Genomic DNA, 18411 nt, shown 5'->3' on the forward strand with positions numbered 1-18411 from the left:
ATTTTATATTCAAGGACAGACAATTCTGGATTCACATTGTTCTATGTGCACTGCAACGTGCATACGTTAGGGGCGTGAATGGGCCCTATTCCAGACAAACTGCGGTTCAAGGATGTGAACTGGCCCAATGTGATTTCTATTTGACATGCATGTGCAGTATGTTATATTAACTCCCAAATAATAATAACTCCCCAGTCATTTTTATATATGTAATAATCAGGGGCGGACTGACCATTTGGAAACTCGGGCACTGCCCGAGGGCCCAGGGTCAGTAGGGGGCCCCATGAGATGCCCCTGGTACCTTTTTCATAGGCTTTTTTGAGTTTGGGCAAGGCCACAGGGGCCCCATGATCCCCTATTGCCCGGGGGCCCCATGAGTTGTCAGTCCGCCCCTGGTAATAATAACTCCCCAGTCATTTTTATATATGTAATAATAACTCCCCAGTCATTTTTATATATGTAATAATAACTCCCCAGTCATTTTTATATATGTAATATTAACTCCCAAACAGAAAAAGGCATAAGTTATCTAAAATAAAGTAATTTTTTTAATTAAATGTTTATTATTAAACAAATAAGTGCATTTATAGCTTGAAATTTGGTGATTTAAAGAATTTGGCGCTTTAAAGAATTGATCCTCCAAATAATTAATGATAACTTTCAATAATTAAAACCTGTTAACACTCTTAGGTATATATTAACAGATAAGGTATATTAATTTAAGCTCTTACTTTCAATTTTTATGTCACTTAGCTTCTTCAAAACTAGGGGAGTTATTATTACATATATAAAAATGACTGGGGAGTTATCATTATTATTTGGGAGTTAATATAACATACTACACATGTCCATTTAGTAAAATTCATGTGTTTTGCTCCAGAACAATGGGCAAGTGTGAATAGGCCTTGTCCATTTAAATCTTTAAAATCTTTAAAGTAGAACAAATATACAGCTAAAATAACTTAACATATACCAAAAATAAATACTATATAATAAAACATTTTACATAAAATGCAATGTAACATAGCTAATTCTTTATTTGTATGACACAGATCTACAAATCGCATAAACCACCTTTAAAGAAGTGAAAGAATACACTTTTTCATCGGAAGTCTTTTTTTTTTAAATAGAAGTTGAGACTGAATTATTTAAGGCAAAAGCTATCTTTGGCAGTAACACCTCTGTAAGGTAAACAGGATAAAGATCTTTCAGATTTAGCTTTACTGTTTAATGTGCAACTAGCTTAATGGAGAAGGCTGTGTAGAGAATCTGCAGTCTTTCCTGTATTTATTTATAATGGTCTATATAGGGGGTTGGCATCATTTTATAGGGGACTGTATGTAAAGCCATTTTTTTTGAGTAGGGAATGGTTAAGAGGTGCCTTCTCATTTGCTGTATGTAATACAATATTTTGTATTTTCCATGAAGTCCTGTACTGGGGGTCAATGGTCACTAGGAGTCGGACCAACAGAGTCAGCAAATCCCCCACAATTAGCAATAAAAACCAGAAAGAGTTTCGGCTTGCTATATATATATCAATTTGTTTTTTGTTTTGTCTTTTTGATCAGCCTGTTGGCTGATTGGAAGAAACTGAATTAATTCCCCAATCTACAAAAGCAAGGTGGATGGAGGTAGATTTTCCAACAAGCCGGTTCGAGAGAATTCAATCATTAGATCAACTTCTCTTGAACGACAACAGCCATTAATGCAGGGGTGTCCAAACTATGGCCCTCCAGGTGTTGAGGAACAGCAAGTCCCATGAGGCCTTGCAAGACTCTGACATCCTCAGGCAAGACACCCAGAAGCAGAGGCATGATGGGACTTTTAGTACTTCAACAGCTGGAGGGCCATAGTTTGGACACCCCTGCACTAATGGATCTTGAAGGAAGCATTTCCAACAAGCCGGTTCAAGAGAAGTCAATCGTTAGATTGATTTCTCTGGAACAGGAATGGCCATAGATGAATCAAAATTCATCTGGTCCCTGCTGAACTGGCCACATCTCAATCCGTTTATGGCCAGCTTGACTTTTCCACATTCTCCCTAAAACCAAAAAAAGAATGTTGTGGCTTTACAGAAGTCAAAACCTCAAAAGATAATTTCTGATTGGTATCTGTGGTTTACTACCCTTTTGTATTGCTCTTTGTCTGATTTAACGAGTCTGATATAAAACATTTATTTATTTCTGTTTTTATCATTTTACAATAGATTTGTAGCAATTATCGAAAAGCCACTAAGATTTGGGAGATAAATAGATACTCAAGAATCCAATAATCTTGCCTGATTTGCCAAGGAACCAATTCACTCAACCTCATTTTGAACTGGTAATAGGGTCCTCTGAATCCCTCACCATTTCACTTCCACATTTTTGTAGCCCAAGGGATACGATTGCAAGTGATGTTATAATATCTTATGTCAGTCAAATAAAGGAATTCTGTACTTAGAGAAATGTCACTTCCATTGCTGACCACCTCTGAAAATGCTAGTTACTTTGTATTTTCTGTTTTGTGGAACTTGTACAAACTCTGATCTGCTAAGGACTCAAAAATAAATGAAATTAGATGAGCATGACAGCTAGGCAACTATCATTTTTAGAGAGATGAGTGAGCAATGGCAACTTCCACAGTTCTTTTAGTACAGTCTTCTTTTAAATAGTGAACCCAGATCAATTTCCCCACTCCAAAATAGTGAGGAGGCTGTTCACCTGTGTGTAAGCTCCAGAATCGTGGTAGGTGAACTCGTAAGGGGATCCAAACGGCCTCTTTTCAACTTTGCTTCCAGGGACAGGGCTGATTTTTTTACAAGTATAAAACTAAAAGAAAAGACAAAAAAGCCAATGGATTCCAAATATCCAGCCCCATGAAACAGATTAGAGTTGACAGCATGTTGGAAAATCAGATTTTCACTCAACCCTACAATATTACCAATAATATAAAATGTGGCTGTTAATTACCTGTAAAATATTTCCTTAGTGTTTTCCCTCCAATTCATATTTAATGCAGTGTTTGCAAAGTGTTCCTAAACACAAAATCTATCCTATGGCTTGAAAAAAACAGCTAAGAAATGTTCAAAGACACAACACACTGCATCCTGATATGTGTTACATATATTACAGGCATGACAATGTGCATTAAAGCCTTGCATTTGTAGGGACTGCTGATGAGAATCATGCAACTGACTGTCGTTAAGTAATCATTGAATGACAATCTATTTCTGAAAAAAAAAATCGTAAAATTTTTAATAAAATAATAAACTCTTGGGAAAACTTTAAGGGAGCAAAATACATGGAAGTATTTTAAATACATTTTTGAATATTTTTCTTAATATCCACCTGTAGAGAAACTACATTTTAATTCATTAGCTTTATAAAAATAACAACTGGTCTACATTTTTGTAATTTTTATTGCCTTTATTTACTAAAGAAGTAGAGAATTTTCCCATTGGCAAGTTAATGTTTTTAGTGAATGAGATAAAGTTGTGTTCTTTTCAGTCACTCCCATGTGCAAGCAAAATATAATTTTTTTCCTCTGCACATCATTAAGTGATTTTCACAAAGCAAACATTCACTTTACAAAGTGTACATTCTCTGCTTGTTTAATAAATCAGTGTCATTGGGTCATTTTCAGGTTCCCCAGCTGTCAGTCTGCTGATGATTTTCCATGGGTCTCCAAACTATGGCCCTCCAGGTGTTGAGGAACTGCAAATCTCATGAGGCCTTGCAAGACTCTGACAGCCACTGGCAAGACTTCCAGAGGCAGAGGCATGATGGGACTTGTAGTTACATAGTTAGTCTGGCTGAAAAAAGACAAAAGTCCATCCAGTTCAACCATTAAAAAAAAAAGTTATAATCGTATACCCACAGTTGATCCAGAGGAAGACAAAAAAAAAAACCAGCAAAGCATGATTTGCTCCTGCAGGGAAAAAAAAATCCTTCCTGATCCCCCGAGAGGCAATCGGATATTCCTTGGAACAACTTTACCTATAAATGTTAGTATTTAGTTATATTCTGTGTATCTAAGAAAGAATCCAGGCCTTTTTTAAAGCAATCCACTGAGCTGGCCAGAACCAACTCTTGAGGGAATCTATTCCACAAAAAAAAAAATGTATAATCCTACGCTCACAGTTTATCCAGAGGAAGGATCAACCACCAAATTGACAAAAGATGGCGGCTCAAAGGTCTGAACATGCTTGCTCCCCTTTAAGAGTCGGGATCAGCTTTAGATGGCTGGCACTATGCTGTTCTTAATGAATCCAAACAAGGCAGCTCCAAAATTCAGATATACCCCATAAAAGATATAAGTGTCCGTTTATGACACAGAGAATAGCTGCGATTCAACGGATCTCAGCTATTCTCTGGTCATTCACAGTTTATAACACTCAGGAGATCATGTCAGCCCTTCTCTGGAGATCTGTGTTCTCCCTCCAGATTCTCCAGCTCAGAGCTGGAGAATCAGAGGGACCGCAAACTAAGCAGAGATAATTTACCTCTGCTTAGTAAACTGATCTTTTACTGTAATCTCGTGAGATTATAGTAAAATCAGCCATTTTCCAGAGTTTGTAGACCGTTCTCCAGCGTTTGGAGACCGTTCTCTCTTCGTTCGGAGAACTGCTTCATAAACTGCATTCACAGGAGAACTGTGTTCTCCGAGAATGCCGGAGAACTGAGCAGCGATCTATTACCGCTGGTTCATAAACAGACACCATAGTTACATAGTTAGTCTGGCTGAAAAAAGACAAAAGTCCATGCAGTTAAAAAAAAGAAAACTGTAATCCTACACCCACAGTTGATCCAGAGGAAGGCAAAAAACCCAGCAAAGCATGATCCAATTTGCTCCTGCGGGGGAAAAAATTCCTTCCTGATCCCCCGAGAGCCAATTGGATATTCCCTGGATCAACTTTACCTATAAATGTTAGTATCCAGTTATATTCTGTGAATCTTGTAGTACTTCAACAGCTGGAGGGCCATAGTCTAGAGACCCCTGGGCCTTCAAAAACAATCTGGGCCTGAGCAACTATAATGCAAAAGAAAGCCTGTTTTCTATTTATACATCCAATCGTATGTAGTAGAAACTTCTGCACGCAATTGGATGCTTGACGAGTAATTCACCTTGGATCACTCTTCAGAAGCATCTAGTACATTTAATATGAGGACTCCATATCTCACTCTCCTTGAGACCCCTACCCAACATGATGGGCATTCCTGAAATTGAGCCTAATTTCTGATGAAAATATTTAGCAGGTTTATTAACAAAATTGTGTTGATATAGCAAAATTGAAAACTTTAGGTAAATTACATGGCAGTAAAGGAGTCAACGTGTTTACCTCTTTCTCACAGGTTGTGCTAAGAGTCAGCATAGCCATGGGGCTGTTGGGCGCGCTGCTCCCGGTCCCAGGTGGCATCATGTGGTCTCCTGGCTGGTTCGGACAGGGCAAGCTTAGTGCTTTGTTAGAATGCTTGGCGGTTGTCAGGTATTGTTGCACCTGCTGTTTCTGTGCCTGCTGGATGTGGTACTTTGTTGGATTTTCAAGGTGGGTCTGCACCTACCAAATAAAGTCAAAGATCATTAGTGTTCTGTAAAAGTCAGCTACCATGGCTTAATATCCTACAATGGTTGGAAAACAACAACATGAGCGTAGGTGGTGACATCAGAGCTAACAGACATCTAACTTCAAACACCATTTCAAGGAAATCTTTGAAGGCTGCCACAGATTCCTCCTTTTACATAATCCTAGTTTGGTTGTGTCATTGACCCAGCACACGTTTTCATTAAATGAAATAAAAATAGCATGGGGCGCAATCTGAGTGTAGTAATCCAGGACTTCTCCAGAGCTTCCCCCATCCACTGGAACTCTCTACCCCAATTTATCAGACTATCGCCTACTCTGCTCACTTTTAGGCGATCTCTGAAAACCTATCTCTTTAGGGAAGCCTATCCAGCCCTCAGCTAATAATGGAATCTTCTACTCCTCCTACCAGTCCATCCCCCACAGTTACTACCTTTTGTACCACTAGCCCCTCCCTCTTAGATTGTAAGCACCAAGGAGCAGGGCCCTCCGATCCCTCTTGTATTAAACTGTATCATTGCTGTATTGTCTCCCATTATATTGTAAATCGCTGAGCAAACTGTTGGCGCTATATAAATCCTGTATAATAATAATAATAGTAATAAATATGACCATAAAAAATATTTAATAAGAAATAAAATATGTGTTGTACTCACAAACGACAATAAAGTCAAGGCACATCGTAAAGAACAGCTGGGTCAACACCGCGCTGAGTAACAGTCCGCAATAGGGAGTGTAGACATCCAATAAGTGACGCGTTTCGAAGACTTGCCTCTTCCCCAGACTGAGTACAACACATACTTTATTTGTTATTAAACATTTTTTATAGTAATGCACTAGGCCTCTGCGCCCCCTGTTTGTTCTTTCCTCATTCAGTATATTTGGAATTCCCCTGTCTATTGAGGGCAGCAAGGTGCAAATATTCCAGGACATTCCTTATGTGGTTGTAGCCTGCATCGAGTCCATCCCCAAACGCAGGAGCATTTGTGTTTGCTGGTTCTCTGTAGTAATAAATATACCTTACTCCTAGAGATTCTTCAGTCTCATAGAAGTGCTGCAGAGAGTGGTTGACGATAAGCAGGACTTTTCCCACTGAACTCTATATACAAACGCTTTATTTATTCCAGGTACTTATATAGCGCTGTCAATTTACACAGCACTTTACATATATATTATACATTCACATCAGTCCCTAACCCTCAAGGGGCGTACAATCTAAGGTCCCTAACCCTCAAGGGGTGTACAATCTAAGGTCCCTAACCCTCAAGGGGCGTACAATCTAAGGTCCCTAACCCTCAAGGGGCGTACAATCTAAGGTCCCTAACCCTCAAGGGGCGTACAATCTAAGGTCCCTAACCCTCAAGGGGCGTACAATCTAAGGTCCCTAACCCTCAAGGGGCGTACAATCTAAGGTCCCTAACCCTCAAGGGGCGTACAATCTAAGGTCCCTAACCCTCAAGGGGAGTACAATCTAAGGTCCCTAACCCTCAAGGGGCGTACAATCTAAGGTCCCTAACCCTCAAGGGGTGTACAATCTAAGGTCCCTAACCCTCAAGGGGTGTACAATCTAAGGTCCCTAACCCTCAAGGGGCGTACAATCTAAGGTCCCTAACCCTCAAGAGGTGTACAATCTAAGGTCCCTAACCCTCAAGGGGTGTACAATCTAAGGTCCCTAACCCTCAAGGGGCGTACAATCTAAGGTCCCTAACCCTCAAGGGGCGTACAATCTAAGGTCCCTAACCCTCAAGGGGAGTACAATCTAAGGTCCCTAACTCACATTCATACATACAGATACTAGGGCCAATTTAGACAGGAGCCAATTAACCTACCAGCATGTCTTTGGCGTGTGGGAGGAAACCAGGGTACCCTGAGGAAACCCACACAGGCACAGGGAGAACATGCAAACTCCAGGCAGGTGGTGCCTTGGTTGGAATTCGAACCAACGATTCTAGTACTGCCTGGTGGAAGTGCTAACCATTTAGCCACTGTGCTGCCCTTTATGCATATGGTCATCAGCCGACTCTATACTAGTGCGCCATAACCACTATCTATTAATACACAACCGAGCAGCATATTTATTCTGGGTCAGTAATTTAAAAAGTAATGATACAAAAGATCAAATCAAAAAAAGAGTGCCAGTCAACTAGAGTTTTCAGAATGAGAGTGATCAATATTAATCTTCAAAAATATTAAACACTTCATTTTATGTGCAATTGATTGCCCCTGCGTGGGCATGATTTGTTGCTCCTGTCTTAAACTGTTTAAAAATGAATAAAATACAAAAATATTAAACACTTCAAACAGCAAACAAAAGCTGCATGAACTAATATAATAGAATAAAAATAATAATATATGTAAAAAGTTTGAAGGTACAAAGTATTAATTGTGAGCTGTGTTATACTATGACAGATGTAAATCAGCTAATGGGAGCTATTTACTAAAAGTGCAAAGTGCGAAATAGTGCAGCTATGTATAGAAACCAATCAGCTTCCAGGTTTTGTTGTTAATGCTTAAGACTAGGTTCACACCTATGCAGTCTGCGTTTGATCTGTTTCTGCAGTGCAATTTGCATTTTTGCACTTGCTTTTCTGGCATGTTTTTGCAGCATTTTTATGCGTTTTTTTTTTTTTTAATTTTTCTTGTTGCTAGGCAGATTTAAAACACAAAACATCAAAAGCTGCTTTTCTGCAGAGTTTCCATTGAAGTCTATTGAACCAAAAATGCAACGCTATATAAATCCTGTATAATAATAATATATATATATAAATGTATATATATATATATATATATAAAATGTACATCTATAAAAGCCAAACTCAAACTCCTTATATTACAATTTATATATATATCACCTTTTGTATCACCTCCCCCTTCCTTTAGATTGTAAGCTCCACGAGCCGGGCCCTCCTATTCCTTCTGTACTGAAATGTATTGTAATTGTACTGTCTCCCTTATATTGCAAAGCGCCGAGCAACCTGTTGGCGCTATATAAATCCTGTATAATAATAATAATAATAATAATAATAATATATATAAAATGTACATCTATAAAAGCCAAACTCAAACTCCTTGCTGTCACAAACCAATCTTGTGAATCGAGCTCCCCATATCCTTAGCATATCACTTAGCATATCACACATAAAAACAATTATGAAGCATCATGATACTCCCATTACTATAGTTGATAATATCCGAAATACAATATTTAATGTTTTATACCTACAGTTCACCTTATATGATATGACAATATACTCATGTCAAAGCACATCACTGTTGATGGTCATTTTTCAAATCATGCAACGTTTACACAATCCCACTGTTATTTCATAAAAGTAAACCTAACATCCATTATTGTAAGACTCATATACATCAATTCTAAATAAGTGCAAGAAAATATTGTATAGCTCACAGATAACAAAACGTAAGAATGTGTCATATCAATGAACCATTTATATGCCTTTTCTTTATCTCTTGATGGTTATGTATTAAGTACTTTGATGTCTTGCCTCGCAAAGTCAAGAGTCCTTTTACATTTTTAAGTGTTTTCTAATTTGCAAGTTTTGTAATAGAATAGTAATAAAAATCTTTTTACTATTTCCAGTAAAGGGAATATATTATCTTAGCAGAACTGTTATGCCTGGTTCACACTCAGGAGCAAGTTGGTTTACGTAAGCTCATTGACGCTGGTGTTATACGCCATTCAGATGTTCAGTTTACAGGATATTTTTAAAAAGGGTGAAATATGCTCTGGGCATGACAGCCTCGCAGCACAATGTTTATGGGCTGATATAAAATAATCTCCCATTATATCTAAAAGTGAAGCGCTGGCTTTGTTTTCCTGATTTGTTAAACGCAAACATACACAGGTGATGAGGGGAGGCATTGTTTGGCACCCCCCCCCCCCCCCCCACGCACACGCACACACACACCAGTTCAGGTTCCTGCATTTGTATACATGCCACTGCACTTTACATAAGCAAATGTGACCATGTGCATCCAAGCCCGTAGATGATCCCAGGGATGTTGCTCACACCCAAAACAGGGGTGATTATTAAAAAAAGCTAAAAATCACAGGTAGAATTAGTCAATAGTATTATTATTACTATTATTAATAATAATAATACTTAAAAATAATAATAATATTACTACTACTACTAACACTAGTAAAAATAATGATAAATAATTAAAAATAAGTCCAATGTATTAAAATACTAATTCTACAGTACTACTACTACTAATAATAATCATATTAATTAAAAAATAATAATAATAATAATATTTCTACTATTACTACTACTACTGATACTAATAATAATTAAAAAATAATAATAATAATAATAATATTTCTACTATTACTACTACTACTGATACTAATAAAAATAATGATAAATAATTAAAAATTAGTCCAACATATTAAAATACTAATTCTACAGTACTACTACTAATAATAATAATAATTAAAAAATAATAATAATATTACTACTATTACTACTACTACTGATACTAATAAAAATAATGATAAATAGTTAAAAATGAGGCCAATGTATTAAAATAATACTTCTACAGTACTACTACTAATAATAATAATATTAATAATTAAAAAATAATAATAATAGTACTACTATTACTACTACTACTGATACTAATAAAAATAATGATAAATAATTAAAAATGAGTCCAATATATTAAAATACTAATTCTACAGTACTACTACTAATAATAATAATAATAATTAAAAAAATAATAATATTACTACTATTACTACTACTACTGATACTAATAAAAATAATGATAAATAATTAAAAATGAGTCCAATATAATAAAATACTAATTCTACAGTACTACTACTAATAATAATAATAATAATAATTAAAAAATAATAATATTACTACTATTACTACTACTACTGATACTAATAAAAATAATGATAAATAGTTAAAAATGAGGCCAATGTATTAAAATACTACTTCTACAGTACTACTACTAATAATAATAATTAAAAAATAATAATATTACTACTATTACTACTACTACTGATACTAATAAAAATAATGATAAATAATTAAAAATGAGTCCAATATATTAAAATACTAATTCTACAGTACTACTACTACTAATAATAATAATTAAAAAATAATAATATTACTACTATTACTACTACTACTGATACTAATAAAAATAATGATAAATAGTTAAAAATAAGGCCAATGTATTAAAATACTACTTCTACAGTACTACTACTAATAATAATAATAATTAAAAAATAATAATAATATTACTACTATTATTACTACTACTGATACTAATAAAAATAATGATAAATAGTTAAAAATGAAGCCAATGTATTAAAATACTACTTCTACAGTACTACTACTACTAATAATAATAATTAAAAAATAATAATAATATTACTACTATTACTACTACTACTGATACTAATAAAAATAATGATAAATAGTTAAAAATGAGGCCAAAGTATTAAAATACTACTTCTACAGTACTACTACTAATAATAATAATAATTAAAAAATAATAATAATATTACTTCTATTACTACTACTACTGATACTAATAAAAATAATGATAAATAGTTAAAAATGAGGCCAAAGTATTAAAATACTACTTCTACAGTACTAATAATAATAATAGCAAGAAATAATTAAAAATGTGTTCAAAATATTAAAATAATAATAATAAAAGATTAGTCCAATGTATTTGTTTTCTATTCTATACAAGGCATGCATTACTTTTTTTCCCTTAAATAAAATACTTATTTTTGTCAAAAAAAAAAATCGAGAAATCCAAGGTTTGTTATCTAGGGGAGAGAAGTATGTTTAATGCAAAAAAAATTACATTTTTACAATATTTAACACATGCATTGAGCAAAATGTTTGCTAAAAAGCTATAACCTTCAAAGGAATAATGATAGCACATCTATTGTATGCACTAAGAGACAAATGAACAAGCATAGAGAAAAAAAAACAACAGATATCACAAGTCACACAGCTTAGAGAATTGATACTTTTGTACCTTAATCTGTTCATTGACAGTCTTCACAAAAGCATGTCATTTTACCTAATTAGTGAGCTACTGTATTACAAGTGCTATTTTTTTTGACAATTTCTTTTTAAGACGGAGAGTAAAAAATAGGGGAATATCACAACAATAGTAGTTTATCTAATTTATATTCCTTTGTGCTTCTGAAAAGTTTTGCTACCAATTTTTCTATAATACGACGAATAATAAAAACAGATTGATTTTTAAAAAACTAGATTATTATTTTCAAAACTGCTTATTTTTTAAGTGCAGCAATCTGCAGCAATTAATCAGAATTAATATGGCCCTGGTTTGACTTCAGAAGCATGAATTCTGATTGGTCGCCATGAATTATTGCATTTCAGAACTAGCGCTTAAGAAAAAGCACCCATTACTCAATATAGTAATGTACTAAAAAAAATTATATTAAAAAAAAAAAACAATAATAATAAAAAGAAGAAGAAGATATAAAAAGAATTTAATCCCACCTGGTAATGGTTATAGTCAAGCATTTCCAACATACTACGGTCCAATGGTTTTAGCCTAAAATCACCTAAATTTTGGTTATCTTTAGCTCTCAAGCTGCTTTATTCAACCTCCACAAACAAGTTTTCTAAAGTCCGCACCAGAAACTTCATTACGGCTATCTAGGGCTTATAATAAGCTAAGCTAATTAGTTACGCGTGTAAAGAAACAAACAGCTCATAGACTGGGCTTTTTGGGAGCCGGGCAAGTGTTGCCATTTATCTGGATACTATTTTTTCTGACGACTTTGACGTCATTCTTTTTCATAAACATAAAAGGACCTCTTTTAAGGGAGCATGCTATCAAAGTCAAATTGACAAAGCGCTCGGGGCGTTTGGTCTATTCATCTTTTGTTCCAGTGCTGCCCATAGACCATGGTCTGTCTTTCTAAACTGTAAGGTTAAAAGTTGTGTGTTCGTTTTTAAAAAAAAAAAAAAAAAAAGACACGGCATCAGGATTGCTACGCATGAGTCTCCTGTACACGTGTCAGGCTTCCATACATAAAAGATGGCTCCTTGATGGCCCTGTGTAGGTCGCTGTGTTAGATGCTATCGCTGGCTACTGTAACTATTAATTTGCCCCACTTAAGGTCATTTTTGGTTATGATTTTTCCGAGGAGATGTACGCATTTGTAACAGAAGATACGGATAATCTCATTTACGCAGGCACCGCTACCAGCATTGTACTACATTTAAAAACTCGCTGTAGCATATTTCAAGAAAGTACACGTTTTAGGACACCTTTGCTGATGGGCCGTTCAGATTAACCACTTGCTCTCCAGAGCAGGGGCGGACTGACCATTTGGAAACTCGGGCACTGCCCGAGGGCCCGGGGTCAGTAGGGGGCCCCATGAGATGCCCCTGGTACCTTTTCATAGGCTTTTTTGAGTTTGGGCAAGGACACAGGGGCCCCATGATCCCCTATTGCCCAGGGGCCCCATGAGTTTTCAGTCCGCCCCTGCGCACAAGTATGCTAATAGGATGGTGCTGTGTGGGAAGAACAAGAAAATGAAGATGACTCAACTCCCAAAAACCCAATAAAGATTTCTCAAGAAGAAAAGACCACTTCTGGATTTTTTGCCTAGAAGTAGGATTATGGTGTGTGGACAAGCCAGGCTGCATCAGATGATTCATTAGCTCCTTAATTGACAAACTTGTGCCTTTAAAGTCCCACCAACAAGAGGACGTTTCTATTCTATTAGCTACCATAGCAGCCGAGATGGACACAGGAGGAAAAGTAGATCCACTCAGGTTTGAGTTTGGGCAAGGACACAGGGGCCCCATGATCCCCTATTGCCCGGGGGCCCCATGAGTTGTCAGTGCGCCCCTGCTCTAGAGGATTTACCCCCCCTTCTTGACCGGGACATTTTTTGTGATACGGCGCTGCGTTACTTTAACTGACAATTGCGCGGTCATGCATCGCTGCACCCAAATTAAATTTATGTCCTTTTTTCCCTCACAAATAGAGCTTTCTTTCGGTAGTATTTCACCTCTGCGGTTTTTATTTTTTGTGCTATAAAAAAAAAAGACCGCCAATTATTAGAGAAAAACAATATTTTTGACTTTTTGCTATTAAACATGTCCAGTAAAAAAAAATTTAAAAATTTAATTTCGTCATAAATTTAGGCCAAAAGGTATTCTGCTACATGTCTTTGCTAAAAGAAAAATCCCAGTGCATGTAAATTAATTGTTTTATAGCGTTTACAAATGGCGGTATAGATACTGGATTTTTTTTTTTTTTACACTAGTAATGGCGATGATCAGCAGGACTGTGGGACTGCAGCGGGCATTTTGACACTGGGGGGGAACAGACTGTCACTGACATCCCCGGTGACACCAATACAGTGATCAATACTAATAAAAAATACTGACACTGTACTAATGACACTGGGCAGGAAGGGGTTAACATCTGAGGTGATCAAAGGGTTAACCGTGTGCTGTGTGTGCTTCACTGTAAGCACACTGCTTTGTATGCTATGCAAAGCAGGGGCATCCCTAGGGTTGGTGTCACCCGGTGCAGTAACACTTGGTAACACCCCCTTTGACGATTCCCGCAGAAAGGATCGGATCTGTGGATTCAGCATAATGGATCGGACTCCGATCCATTATGCTCCCCAATCTGCAGTTCCGATCTATCCTTCAGGGATCGTCGGCACGCAACCTATACGGGGTGACACCAGACCTGCTCCATGAAAATATAAGTTGTAAAGAAAGCCGACGATCCCCGCAGGATGGATTGAATCCATCCTGCAGGGATCGTCAGCTTGCTTTACAACTTACCCAGTTGTGTCACCCAGTGTCACCCAGTGCGGCGCGCACCCCCCGCACCTGCCTCGGGACGCCAGTGATGCAGAGCCATACAAAGCAGTGTGCAGGAGCAAACAGGGGAGAGATCTGTATTGTTTACATACTGGTCTTTCCCCCATCGGTGATACACGGCGATCACCGGGTGCCGGCGGGGAAACACCGGCTGGGACCCGGTGATCAACAGGGAGGCCGCCCCTACTCGGAAATGCAAGATCACGTATATATAAGTGACTTTGCGCACCCCTGCCACCCTGTAGCAGTATTTCTGCTATAGGACGGTGGGAAAGCTGTTAAAGCTGAACTCCCAGAAAACTGATAAAAACACAGATTACATACATATAGGAGAGCTTTTTTACCTGTTTGTATTTCTGACCATCCAGTTCTTAGATTTACTCAGCTCTGCCCCACAGTACAGTCCTATCTAGCAGGGTGGGGAACATGATATTTCCCAGCTGTAGTTTCGCTTTCATGATAATAAAACAATGCTGTGCTATTCTATTTTGAAATTATTATCCACTAATGTGATAAAATACAGTTCTGGAATTCACATAAAATCCCAAAAGCTACAGAACTGAAAGAGTGACTAACGTAAATAGGAATTTTTCATAGGCTTTTTTGAGTTTGGAAAGATCCATTATCTCCTTCGTTGATGGCCGCATGGCATTTCTCAGGGTGGTTTTCCTGACAGTGACAGCAATGCCAATACATGGGTACATGGGTAATGTGAGCTGAAACTGCCATTTAGGGCTCATTCACACAAGTGTACCTAACCTATAATATACAAGAAATGTACAGCGCTAAAAGTAAATAAAATTCAATAAAAAGTACATATAAAAAACATCATGATAAATAAATTATGAAAATGTTCATAAATATGAGATCTCATTAGGCGCCGGTCCCCTCCATCCATCCCCAACCTGTACAGCGCCATGTTCTAGGAGGAGAGCGGCCTCACTCATCTGCAAGGGAACTCTGGTATTCTCCTGATCAACAGTTAAAGCCCCAGGATCCATATACTGTGAGGGATTCAACCCCATTCCTGCCCTAACTCAGATGACCTTGATGACCTCACGATTTATTATACAAACGTCCATTTTATTATGCGTTCCAGTGAGTGCGCATTTCTTCCTACCTGATTGCACAAGCACCGAATTAAAAAGAACGCAGGATTCCTATGAGCACTTACAGTCACTTTATGAACATTCTCATAATTTATTTATCATGATGCTTTTTATATGTACCTTATTATTGAATTTTATTTCATTTTAGTGCTGCACATTTCTTATATTTTGGTTATTTGAGGTTTATTTGGTTACCTTGGTGCATAGCGGCCGATCGTTTTTTGTGCGTTTGCATACACCTACCATTTATGTACCTTACCTATGCGCATACCTGTGCAAAGGTCCATTTTTGTTTGCATGGAATGTATAGGTGTTCCGTGTATTTACGTGCTGGCAGTCCTATTCATTGCTATTGGGATGCAGAGACTGCACAGGCACAGCTGCTTCTCTCAATTTGACAGCCAAGTGGGTGTTTGTCCCCAAACGCAACTGTCTGCATTAGGGGACACGCATCCACAACCACGAGACCCAAATTAGGAGCAGCAGCTGTGTCCATGCAATATCTGCATCCCAATAGCAATGGATAGGACTGCTTGCACATGGATGCACAGGACCAGGGGCGCACTGACAACTCATGGGGCCCCCGAGCAATAGGGGATCATGGGGCCCCTGTGTCCTTGCCCAAACTCAAAAAAGCCTATGAAAAAGGTACCAGGGGCATCTCATGGGGCCCACTACTGATCCCGGGCCCTCGGGCAGTGCCCGAGTTTCCAAATGGTCAGTCCGCCCCTGCACAGGACACCCATGCATTCCATGCAGGCAAAAATGAGCAGGCATACATAGGTCAGCGTGAATGAGTGCTTATAGTCTCCATGGGAAGCCTAACAGGGTGACAACAGTTGGGAGAGAGAGATAGAAAGATATCACCCTATAAGAACCTGAACAAGGACCTTCATAGCAGGATCATCAGATATTATTTAAATCAGTGGTTTCAAAAGTGTGGCCCACGGGCCATATGTGGCCCTTTGCTTGCTTTTATCTGGCCCTGGGGCACTATTGGGAGGAATATATATGATAATGGGTAGCACAGTGGCTCAGTGGTTAGCACTTCTACCTGGCAGTACTAGGGTTGTTGGTTCAAATCCTGGCCACAGCACCGCCTGCCTGGAGTTTGCATGTTCTCCCTGTGCCTGCGTGGGTTTCCTCCAAGTACTCCGGTTGCCAAAAGACATACTGGTAGGTTAACTGGATCCTGTCTAAATTGGCCCTAGTATGTGTATGTAAGTTAGGGACCTTAGATTGTACACCCCTTGAGGGTTAGGGACTGATGTACAATATATATGTAAAAGCGCTGCGTAAATTGCTGGCACTATTTACAGTAAGTACCTGAAATAAATAAATAATATGAGGTACTGTTAGTCCCACTGACAACACTGATAAGACATCATTCCTTCCATTGACACCAATGATGGTGCACTATTCCTTCCACTTACAGCAACAAAGGGGACTTACTCTTGCCACTGACATCAACAATGGGGCACCATTCTTCCCACTGACACCAATTATGGTTCACCATTCCTACCACGATATAAATGTTGGAACACTATTCCTCGCATTGATATCAAAGATGGCGCACTATTTCTCCCACTGATACCAATATGGGGGCACGATTTCTGTAAAAGCGCTGCGTAAATTGCTGGCACTATATACAGTAAGTACCAGAAATAAATAAATAAATAATATGAGGTACTATTAGTCCCACTGATAAGACATCATTCCTTCCATTGACACCAATGATGGTGCACTATTCATTCCACTGACACCAACAAAGGAGACTTACTCTTGCCACTGACATCAACAATGGGGCACCATTCTTCCCACTGACACCAATTATGGTTCACCATTCCTACCACTGATATAAATGTTGGAAAACTATTCCTCGCATTGATATCAACGATGGCGCACTATTTCTCCCACTGATACCAGCATGGGGGCACGATTTCTACCACTCACACCAATGATGGTTCACAAGCTCTTACTAACCACAGATATTGTTTACTGACACTGGGGCATTTTCTACTTCACTGGCCACAGTCTGGCTTTCCAAAAATCTGAAGAACAATAAGCTAGCCCATTGTTTAGCAAGTACGAAGTTCCCGAATTTACATGAAAACTGCAGATTTATAAAAAAACTTAAAATGATCCTTAAAATTATCTTAACGTTAAAACTTCTATGCGGTTTTAGTGATTTGGGTTGACATATATATATATATATATATATATATATATGTTACAGTGACAGGATGAAGAAATAACTGGCTGCAATACTTTACCGTATTTTACTCTCCCTTTAATGGACTATATGGACTAAATTCATCATATTAAATAAATTCAAACTCAAGTCTTTTAAATTGTCTGACATTGATCGAACTCGTCTTCATAAGACAATACTTCCTCTGTCTGGGAAACCAGCAATATATGTAAAAAATGTATATTTATATGTTAACAATGTTGGGATTGTTATTGAAACAAAATCGATAGGCAAAGCTTTTGACCTTTCCGTTATTTTTAACTGTTCTCTCCCAAATTGGAACTATTTTTGACTGCAGTAACTAAGAAATTATAAATGTTTTTTTTTTCCTTAACAATTGGAAAGATTCTAAGGGAAGACACGAGTGAGTTCAGAATCATTTAAAATGATATCGCACACAGTGCTGACTGGCGGGGGCCAAAGGGTCAACCAAACAGAGAATAAGGGGCTTCTTCTGTCCGAGGCAATTCCAATAGAATTCTCACAATGATCTATATGCCTATGTTGCATGTCAACAAATAAATATTTAGTCTTCTGACTACAAGCATTTGTAGCAGGCCTTTGGCTGAAGATACATATATATACTGTATATATATTGTATATGAATTG

The 18411-nt window shown here is 37.6% G+C and overlaps 1 protein-coding gene across 9 annotated transcripts in view; it reads right to left on the minus strand.

Annotated features, from left to right (window-relative positions):
• Positions 1 to 18411, minus strand: part of MITF (melanocyte inducing transcription factor) — a 351656-nt gene that overhangs the window by 42526 nt on the left and 290719 nt on the right. For 5 of the 9 annotated variants that reach the window (XM_089672270.1, XM_089672269.1, XM_089672273.1 and 2 more), the window contains exons 3-4: positions 5321 to 5539; positions 2703 to 2810 (exon numbers count right to left, since the gene is read on the minus strand). In XM_089672270.1, coding sequence (XP_089528396.1) covers positions 2703 to 2810; positions 5321 to 5539 — 327 coding nt within the window. Of the gene's footprint in view, positions 1 to 2702; positions 2811 to 5320; positions 5540 to 12087; positions 12221 to 18411 lie in introns of those variants that run through there. The other 4 variants (XM_089672274.1, XM_089672278.1, XM_089672276.1 and 1 more) reach the window with 3 other exon arrangements.

This window comes from Staurois parvus, unplaced genomic scaffold (genome assembly GCF_062004578.1).
Source record: "Staurois parvus isolate SC_StPar_1 unplaced genomic scaffold, SC_StPar_1.0 ptg000124l, whole genome shotgun sequence".
NCBI classification, from domain to species: domain Eukaryota; kingdom Metazoa; phylum Chordata; class Amphibia; order Anura; family Ranidae; genus Staurois; species Staurois parvus.